A 10,617-nucleotide genomic window follows, 5' to 3' on the forward strand; every position below is an offset into this window, starting at 1 on the left:
CTTTCCTCCTCTTTATAACCCCCAGTCCCTCCCTCCCTCAGTCTCACTCCACCCCTATCGCCCATCGCCCATCGGCTCTCGCCCGAAGGCCTGTTTTTCCACTTCGGCCACCACCACCTTCTGCTGCTATAAACTTCAGAGCGCAGAAGCCACCTCCCTCACTACTACGCTGAGGATAACAACATCCCACCAGCTATATCTACCCACCTTCTATAAGTTCGCACACGCACTATCATCATCAGCTTCACATTATTTGAAGCCATCTCTATAAGTATATACAGTGCAACTCACAAGCCCCCCCCCCCCCCTCCCCCCTCCCACTCCCACAAAGAAAGCATTACTACTAAGTTTAGCAACCAACACGGCCTGAGGTGACCAGAAATGGGTAATTCCGATTACGCATTCCCCTCCAAAGGCGACTGTGCTCATCGCGTGGCGATACCACCGCCACAGCCATTTTATAAGTCACTCAAGAGATCCTTGAAAGAGACCTTTTTCCCAGACGACCCACTTCGCCAATTCAAGAACCAACCACCCTCTCGGAAGTTCATATTGGGTTTGCAGTACTTCCTACCCATTCTCGAATGGGCTCCCCGCTATACTTTCCAGTACTTCAAAGCCGACCTTATCGCCGGGATCACTATCGCCAGCCTTGCCATCCCTCAAGGGATAAGTTACGCCCAACTGGCCAACTTACCGCCCATCCTTGGTTTGTGTGAGTATTCGACGGTCGTCAGACTAAGACAAATCCACAAGGATTATTTGAGTGAAAATAGAGATACGAGTAACTGGATTCTTTTTTTTTTTTTTTTAATTCTTAAAAAGTTTTATCGTGGGCAATGCAGATTCGAGCTTTGTCCCGCCGCTGGTGTACGCCATGATGGGGAGTTCAAGAGATTTGGCGGTGGGGACTGTGGCTGTCGCATCACTCCTTACGGCTTCTATGTTGGGTAGCGAGGTGAATGCTAATGACAATCCAACTCTGTATCTTCACCTCGCTTTCACGGCAACATTCTTCGCCGGAGTTCTTCAAGCTACCTTGGGGATCCTAAGGTTGGTACAACGAAGCAACATATGCTAAAAGTTACAAGGAAAGATGGGTTCCTATGCTCAAATTAATCCAATTCAGTCTACATCTTGTTCTTTCAATTTTGGTCTGATACGGACTTAGAAAGTTTAAAAAGGGGAGATTAGCGTTGCGTGTTTGCGACCTCTCTGTCTGTCTCGTGTCATCTTGTGTGTTGGGATGCGGATTGTCAATTTTCCCGGGTTTGGGTTTGTCATTTCTCATTTTGCATGTTTAATCAGTGATACAGGGTAGAGAGACATAAGGTGACAGATATGATCGATAAGTGAGAGAAAGCGGATAGTTATTGTCCTTAATTTTGTCTTCAACGTTCGGAATACAACTTTAATTTGTTTGTGCAGGCTTGGGTTTATTGTGGACTTCCTGTCGCATGCAACAATAGTGGGTTTCATGGCCGGAGCAGCCACGGTTGTTTGTCTTCAACAGCTGAAAGGGATCCTTGGTTTGGAGCGTTTCACCCATGGAACTGATGTTGTTTCTGTGATGCGTTCTGTTTTCACCCAAACACACCAGGTTTCTTTTTGAAGCTCCTCCTATTTGAAAATCTCTTTCAATTCATAATTAATTATCAATTAGTTTTTATTCGTAACTACGGGTACGTATTATGGGTCTTGTTTTAGAGTCACCCAATAACCTTTACTGATTTGATACCGATAGTTTTGCATTTCTTCGAGAAGCTCACCCACCATTCTCAGTCAACTTGAGGCTTAATCTATCATGAAAGAGAATGTCGTGGTTTTTCTTTATTTATCTTCGAGAGAATTATTTAGAATTCAGTCTTGTGTTTCGAAAGACAAAATTATTCAGCAGAAAAATCAACAACCAGGTTTTCGGGTATGACTATGACATGAATTACCATCACCAACCGTGTTCCACCACAAAACCATCAATGATCCACCCACAATAAAATGAACAAGTGTATTTTGCAAATGGAAGAGCAAAGCTTTTGTCCTGTTTCGTTTTTAACTTTTCCGGTCACGAGTAATATGTAAAGAAAGGCATTAGGCTTCATTCGTTTTTTACTCTTTATTTCTGATGATCATTCATTGTTGTGTGGTGATTGATTGTTACAGTGGAGATGGGAAAGTGGTGTCTTGGGCTGTTGCTTCCTCTTCTTCCTCATCCTCACTAGATATATTGTGAGTAAATTCATGTACCCCCTTCATTAATTCTTCTGAAACGCTAGCTGTAGTTTACTCTGTTATAGTGAAACAGAACGAATTACTATAAATATTGCAGGCTACATGACCTTAAAGTAAATAAAATACAACTGTATTCCCAACCTCACTTGTCGTATATCCCATTTGTTGCTGCCAAAAAGTGACAACAACAGTGATAAGTTGACAATTAAATGGGTTTGTCTCCAAGCAACCAAAATGGGCTTTTTGAAGATTCTGAACTTCACTTGATCTACCGTTCTTCCCTCACTCAATTCTAGCTATTAGTTAACCCTTCCTTATCTCTGCTACAGTTCCAAACTTATCAGTGAGGTGAGCAATAGTAAGAAATATCCGTTCATCTTAATTTGTTTGGCTAAGTAGTACTAAATAAAAGGGATCAATTTCTTGCCCTCTACGTGAAAACCATGACCTCGGATTGATTAGGAAGTTTTACCAAGTAAATATGTCGGCTTTTCCTTTCCCAATAATAAAACTTCTTTTTTCCTTTTATTTAGTACTAGTTGGATCCATTTTAATTTCCCATTTCTCTTGGCAAAAGGAATATTAATTAAGTTCAAGTGTTCCATTTAGATTAATCAAATTAATGTGATGTTTTTGACAACAAACAGAGCAAGAGACGACCAAAGTTCTTCTGGATATCAGCCATGGCGCCGCTTACTTCTGTCATTCTGGGAAGCCTCCTCGTCTATCTCACCCATGCTGAAAATCACGGGGTCCAAGTGGTAAGGAATCCCAATTCCCATCCATCCCCACTCCCAACAGTAGTCAAAATCTTTTCTTACTATATGTCTGGCTCATCTCATGGGTTTAGCCAAATAATATTGATCAGTGGAAGTGCCAAGCAACAAGTGGGCCCACGTGATGACATGTATGGCCACTCATTTCTTGGCTACCGGCCAAATTTTTATGGGTTTTGAGGTTACTACTTAGTAGCCGGGTAGGACCCAAATACAAAATCAAAAATCAAAAACGGGTTGGTGTAGATGGGCTTGCTGCCTAGGACAAATGCCAAGGACAAAATAGAATTACGGATGGTGGTGATTGGAGGATAATAGTGATCAGATTGTATTGTTTTCTACTGTTCTACTGTAACGTAAAGGCGATTGATACGCTGTATGTTTTTTGTCATGTCTGAAACAGATAGGACACTTGAAGAAAGGGCTGAACCCACCGTCTTTGACCGATCTGGCTTTTGGGTCGCAGTATGTGACGTTGGCCATGAAAACCGGAATCGTCACGGGTGTCATCGCTCTCGCCGTAAGTACTCCGTCCGTCGCCTCCTGAGTCCTGACCCCCTCACTCCTCAAATTATGACAAATTATTCCCCTCAGGTTCAGCCGTTCAGGTTCACTTCAACGAGAGAAACCAGAAGCTTGACTTTTCTTGACCACACATGACAGCAGACACCACCACGAATCTTTAGTACATACTTTACTAATTTCAGAATCGTCCGGTCCAGCCTGCCCACGTTTGTAGTGGGTCCCGCGGCTTAGCAGCTGCACGTGACCAAGATTCAGATGTTTGAACTTAAAAGCCGTTTAGTCACGTGATTAGTTTTAAGATTTTAAAATAAATATATATAATAACAATATAGGAAGATTGTCTGTGAGACTGTGACCCTGACTGGCTGACTCTGCCTCGCTTTGCACTGCCTCACATTCACATGGATAACATGTTTTCCACGTACGAGTCTGGTCTGGTACAAATAATTATGGAGTTTTAGTACATGAATGTTTTTTATTTTCATTTTCATTTGCTAAAAAAATCATATTAGCAAATTCTAATTTATTTTAAATAATAATATATGGTTTTAAAACCATCAAAATAATGTTTTTTTTTTAGAAAAAAAAAAACAAATTTTGTAGTCTAAGAATTATATAATTTATAGAACATGAAATCATAGCCTAGTCTGGTTTTGGACTGGGCTATTCAAATTTGCACCCCCTAGTAGATCGCTTTCTAAATTAATTTGTTGGTGAATAAAACTAAAATTTGTGGTGGTGGTGAATGAAAAACAGGAAGGAATCGCTGTGGGGAGAAGCTTCGCTATGTTCAAGAACTATCATATTGACGGGAACAAAGAGATGATTGCTTTTGGCATGATGAACATCGCTGGTTCTTGCACTTCTTGCTACTTGACTACAGGTTTTTCTCTATTTCCAGTTTGCTTGTGAATTTCCCCCCTGTCACTTCATCCCCCCAGCTTGGCTCGAATTGGACCTGGTTGATGTAAATCCCCTATCATGCTAAATTTTCAACCCTGACCCAATCAGTTAATGGATTTGGATGGGTTTCAGGTTGGAACCTTAGCCACATATTCACAAACAAGTCCCTAAATGCCCACAACCACTGAACCGAACCATACACACTTTTTATGCGGAGATGGTACATGGGTAATTGCCTTGGCCCAGCCCATATCTATAGACCTGAAATATAGGCCCAGCCTCAACAATTATACATAATTAAATTAGGTTATCCTCTCTCGGTCTCTCCTATCCCTCGCCAACTCGATTGCTTATTTTCCAAGAATTCCAATCAACAACCATAATAAATCAGATCAGATTTGGATTGTGGAGTCACTTTTTCAGAAAGTGCACATGGTGAACCAAGTCCTTTCATCCCCTATTAACTAACACTCTTAATTTTTGCTCTTCAGGGATTTAAGTTTTATTTGTTTTTGTAATGCTTGGGGTTAAACTATTTCTAGCTTCTCCTATTTTTATAAAAAAAAATAATAATAATAACAAACCAGATTTTAGATTTTAAATTTGGCTAGCATTTCCCAACCTTAACCCTGACCTCTTTTTCAACCCAACCCTATCTTCCTTCGGCTATGTTGGGTACTTGGGTTCAGTTTGGCCAAATCCAAGCTGCAGACCCTGTCGAGAAGGGTATCATAGTAGCCTAAGGCATGAAAAAGCTGAAAAGAAAAAGCATTTCTGGTTTGTTTTGGGATTTACTAACATTGTTGGAGCGTAATTGGAACTTTTCAGGGCCGTTTTCGCGATCGGCAGTTAACTTCAACGCAGGATGCAAGACAGCAGTTTCCAACATTGTGATGGCCACTGCAGTGATGATAACACTGTTGTTCTTAACGCCATTGTTCCATTACACACCTCTTGTGGTGCTCTCCTCCATTATTATTGCTGCAATGCTTGGCTTAATCGACTATGAAGCTGCCCTCCATCTCTGGAAGGTCGACAAGTTCGACTTCGTTGTGTGCATAAGTGCATACATCGGTGTGGTTTTTGGCAGTGTTGAGATCGGCTTAGTCATTGCGGTATGTTATACTAACGGGACTAACACTCAGTCAGTCAGTCATCCAGGGTATCCCTGATTCTGCCTCTCTTGCTCTCTTTCAGTCTCACAACTGGGCCTGGGGCAATTATTGGGCCAGGCTGGATTAAGTGGGCTATCCAATTAGCCCATTAAGTGTCCAGGCTTGATTTAGCATCGGCCTAGAGTGGTCACTGGTCAGGACTCAGGAGTTCATACTTGAGCTACTTGCTTGTATTGTAAATGACGTGTATAATATGTTTATGTGAACGCAGGTCGCACTCTCAGTGCTTAGAGTACTTTTGTTCGTAGCAAGACCAAGGACCACTGTTCTGGGCAATATCCCAAACTCCATGGTTTATCGAAGTGTTGAGCACTACCCAGTTGTAGATAGTGTTCCAGGAGTCCTCATACTTAGAATTGATGCCCCCATCTACTTTGCCAATGCAAGCTACTTGAGAGAAAGGTAATACTCAAAACCATTACAAACAGAGATAAAGCGTATAATAGAACTTGCACAAATTAAATAATATGAAATTTCACCAGTCACCACTAGTAGACAGACTACTCACAGTATTCACGATTCTGGGCTTGCTTAGGATCTCGAGATGGATAGATGAGGAGGAAGACAAGCTAAAATCATCAGGAGAAGCCAGCTTACAGTATATTATACTTGATATGGGCTGTAAGTTTGTGGTGTTTTGATCATTGTTTTGGGTAGATGGTTTGGCCTTTTCTGACAAAAAAAAAATAAAAAAAATATTTAAAAATAAGAAAATGGTCAAAAACCATTGAATATTTAACGGTTTTTTACCAGGGACCGGATTTGGGGTTAAACAGAACCGGTCATCTGAACGGTTCCCGGGCCAAATGGTTCGACCGTCCGGATTCAAAAACCATGGTTTTGATACCATAAAATTATGTCATATAAGCAGGATTCATCTCACACTCAATTTTTTTTTTTGGATTCACAGCCGTAGCTAACATCGATACAAGCGGGATCGGCATGCTTGAAGAAGTCAAAAAGATCATTGACAGAAGAGGGCTCAAGGTACAGTCTCTTAGTTTTGTTTCCACTTTCCAATTCCCGACGCCCAACCTCTCTTCTTACATTGTGGACTTACTATTCTGTGTGTGCAAATTAACTAATGTTGTAATTTTGTGGATGGAGCAGCTGGTTCTAGCAAACCCTGGAAGTGAAGTAATGAAGAAGCTAGACAAGTCCAAGTTCCTCGATGAAATTGGCCAGGAATGGGTCTATCTAACGGTTGCAGAGGCAGTGGGAGCATGCAACTTCATGCTTCACTCATGCAAGCCAGCCCCTGCAACTGACAACAATGTGTGAAGACGAAGCAAATTGCCTAGATTTATTCGGGGTTCACGGCAATACGTGCGTGGCAATGCCTATGGCATCTAAATCAATGAGGATTGAGGATTAACACATCCAGCCAGAGGAAGGGAAATTGATTTAAAACAAAGCCACCTTATTCTGTAGAACTCGATCGGGAGGCTTTCTTCTACGAATCTTTTGTAATGTGTAGGAAATCTTATACATACTTGTAATTTAGTTTAAGTTTTTTTTTTTGAATTTTGAGAGTGGTGGTTATCACTTGTCAGGGGCCTCGGTGGCTGGTGACTGCCCTCCTCAATCCTCATGTGATGTATGTAATGAGAATCAGCTTTAAGCAGAATTTCTTTCGGGCATTATTCAGAGGATTGTCTTCGGTTTGGGGGCATAAATTACCATGGCTAAATGCTTTTGAGAGTTTTAGACCAGGAGAAGGCAAACAGTTTAGAACATTTCCACTAATTCTTAAGCCCATAATTAATTAATTAATTATATTTCTCGTCCAAATGTGAAATGCTCAGAAAAAACTCAGCTTGCCAACTTTGTTTGAATTTTTGTTCCTCGAAGAAGAATGATCCTATGGTCCTTTCTGGTTAGCGCACAAATCAGTACAAAATCTTATGTTTACATATCTGCATTTGCACTCTGAGCTTGACTGAAAAAGGGTTGGTGTTTGTGTGATATACATAAAGTCGGCTGAGTGCCCCTCTAATTCTCAAAGGTTAATCACGTCTTTGAACAAGTCCTGCGCTCTAAGGCTTTGTTAGATATAACCCTTTTTTCTCTAAGTAGTGTTTGGTGGATAAACCTTTCTCTCTGCGAGTTGTTTTAATATATATAATGCTCAATACTTCCCTTAATTGGTTTCACATCATGTAACATGATGACCATCCAATAAATAATTCTAGTCCTAGTCCATTTATCTCCTTCCTACCAAGCTAATAATCAGAGATTAATTATTGGTTTACACTCCATAAGCTTGATAATAATAGAAATAACTAGTTAACCGTTTAGGCATAGGCTGGAACCAAGTATTTACCAAACTAATAATCAAGGTTATTGGTTTGCACTCGATAAGCCTGATTAATAATAGAAATAATGACCTTCAAAAAAATAATAGAAATAATGGGTTATTTGTCTAGTTATTAACCGTTTAAGCCCTAGCTAAATTGGGTGACAAAATTATACACATCGGGCTGACCTACATATGCCAGTGTTTAATACAGATGGGTCCAACCGAATGTATGGAGTTGTCCACTTTCTAATATTTAATTCAATCTAATTTGGCTGGGTGGATCTGGATTGGACTATAGGTGAAACTTGGGTCGAGAATTTGTTAAATTTTTAAAAAGCCCAAACCCTGATGCATCCAATGTACTTGAAATTATTTAAATCGTAGCCATAATGTAAATTTTGGAAAGCTTTAGACAGAAATCTTTGAAGCTGTGATAAGCAATGGATTAGTCTGATGTCTAAAAGATAAATGCAATTTATAATAGAGAGAAATCATCTGCGCTATACCATATAGTAATTTATAATAGAGAGAAATCTTCGTTTTACTTCATCCCACAAATTTTTATTTGTTTCCTAATTAGGGGGCATTTTTTTTTTTTTAGGATTTTGAGAGGGAGAAATTTGGTCAATGGAATTTTGGTTCTCATTGATCAAGAATCTCATGTTCTTTTTTTCAGATTTATGTGGAGATCAGTGAAAGTTTATTTTCTTCCTAGGTGGGTAAATAACTTTCCCACTTAGGGGGAAAGTCGCCAACACTTGAATGGGATAAAAATGCCCCTTTTAATAATAGGTTTTTATGGCTAAAATGGTCATTGCCTTATTTACATGAAAAATAAAAGAGCATGGATAAATGCACTTACCCATTTTAAAACCTTATTTTTCCCTTCATCCCTCTTCTGTAAACTGGGTACCTATTACCGGGATACCGGTCTTCATGGCACCTGAAGTTGCTCGTGGGGATGAATAGGGAATCCCTCATGGACGGAAGCCCCGAGCTCTTGGGTGTATGGTGATTGAGATGCCACTAGACATCCCTCATGGACGGAAGCCTCGATCTCTGCCCTTTACCAGGAAGGGCTGGTGGCATCGGTGGTATCATGCGTGCCGCCTATATAAGGGAATCTCCGTTTGTACTAGCCCATTCCCTTACGTGAAGACGATTCCCCTGTGTCACTGAACTCTATAGGGGATTTGGAGAGAAACCACTGTTTGTATCGCCTCTACAAGGGAATCACTGCCTCTTGGAAAGCTGCGTTCCTCTGCCCGTGGTTCTTTAAGGAGTGGCAGCAAAACTCTTGATTGATCAACACGAGCGAACTATGCTTAGACGCTTCGTAAAGCTACACCGCATCTACAAGAGGAGCTGATGGATGAGTAGGCTTCCCCTTTCAATTCACGGAATGTGATCTAGGACATGATGGGAGTTTGAGTGCCTCGCTAGGAAAGAGATCGCCAAAGTATAGCACAAGATCACCTTTCCTTCCATACAGCCCAAGGGGTTTCATTGCTGTCATTTCATCCCTTTGCTTTCTCCACCATCAACTCGACGGTGATCATTGCTGCCAATGTTTTCAAAGTATTTTCAGGTGCAAAAACGTTGAGAATGTAAGTATTGAGATCGCCTATAGAACCACCAAGTTCAGACCAAATTGTGATCTTGAGGCCGAAGATGGTGGCACAGGTTTGGGGAAGTTGGTGGCGCCACCGCCGGGGAAGGACGGGAAAAGTTGTCTAACCTGGGGGTTTGGGCACATGAGGGGGCTTCCGGTTCAATGGAGATCAATAGGGGAGTCTGAGTAGTTTGCAAGTCTGAGTGAGTTGCCAATATTTTGAGGAAAGATGGACAGGATTTAATAGAAGGGTAAAACTACATTTCCGTTTCCAAGTCTTAACCCCATACCAACCCGACCAAACCCATAACATTTCAATTGCATGTTTTAAACATGTTTTGAAGACATAAAATCCATTAATTTAAGTTAGGAAATTGTTTTATAGATTTTAAGGTGCCACTTTTCCCATTAAAAAAAAGAAGAAAACCAAAATCAATACGTAAATAAATCTTAAACTTTAATGTTACAGAGTTAGAAGTCGAAAAATTAAAAGAATACTTTGAATATATGCAAGGTATCATGACCCATCGGGACAAGTTAGCCAAAACCCGAACCTAACTCGAGTCAAAGAATCAAAACCCTAGCCCGAATATACTTGACCCAAGTCGGGTTAACCATTTAACCCGATCCATTGACATCCCTAATTTTGACCTTACACCAACCCAACCCCAGCCCCAATGGCTAGACCAGGTTAGGTTGTGTTGGGTACAAAGCAGGAAAAGCCAAGTGAGGAGTCTGGATCTCCTAGACTCAATAATTTGTACTTAGGCCATGTTTGGGAGTACTTAAAAATAAGTGCTTATTTGGGTCATTAAGCACTTATTAGTGTTTGAGAAATAAGCCCAAAATAAGTACTTATTTTAAAAATAAGGGCTTATCTTTTAAGCCCAAATTTCTAGCTTTTTTAAGAGCTTATACAATAAGAATTTATTCAATTTTTTTCTTTGAAAATGATCCCTAGTTGAATTTTAAAATACCACTTATAAAATTATTCCTAGTTGAATTTTATAAAAGTACTTTCATAGTGCTTTTGTAAAACTACTTTCATAAAAGTACTTTCATAAAAGTGCTTTTATTAAAGTGTTTCTATAAAAGTAC

The 10,617-nt window shown here is 40.3% G+C and overlaps 1 protein-coding gene across 3 annotated transcripts; it reads left to right on the forward strand.

Annotated features, from left to right (window-relative positions):
* The first annotated feature begins 44 nt into the window (after nucleotides 1-44).
* Nucleotides 45-7,255, forward strand: LOC104596599 (sulfate transporter 3.1-like). 3 transcript variants are annotated; one of them, XM_010257846.2, is made up of 12 exons: nucleotides 45-715; nucleotides 846-1,053; nucleotides 1,429-1,600; nucleotides 2,161-2,226; nucleotides 2,877-2,990; nucleotides 3,409-3,525; nucleotides 4,287-4,413; nucleotides 5,262-5,548; nucleotides 5,820-6,010; nucleotides 6,144-6,229; nucleotides 6,519-6,595; nucleotides 6,719-7,255. In XM_010257846.2, the coding sequence occupies exons 1-12, from the start codon at nucleotides 382-384 to the stop codon at nucleotides 6,887-6,889; spliced, it is 1,950 nt and encodes a 649-aa protein (XP_010256148.1). In that variant the 5' UTR covers nucleotides 45-381; the 3' UTR covers nucleotides 6,890-7,255. The 3 variants fall into 3 exon arrangements, 2 of the variants coding, with proteins under 2 accessions (XP_010256148.1, XP_010256149.1); XR_735074.2 differs by lacking the exon at nucleotides 6,144-6,229 and having other exon boundaries at nucleotides 6,719-6,791; XM_010257847.2 differs by lacking the exon at nucleotides 2,161-2,226.
* The last annotated feature ends 3,362 nt before the right edge of the window (nucleotides 7,256-10,617 follow it).

This window comes from Nelumbo nucifera, chromosome 1, assembly GCF_055504915.1.
Source record: "Nelumbo nucifera cultivar China Antique chromosome 1, China Antique-T2T, whole genome shotgun sequence".
Taxonomy (NCBI): domain Eukaryota; kingdom Viridiplantae; phylum Streptophyta; class Magnoliopsida; order Proteales; family Nelumbonaceae; genus Nelumbo; species Nelumbo nucifera.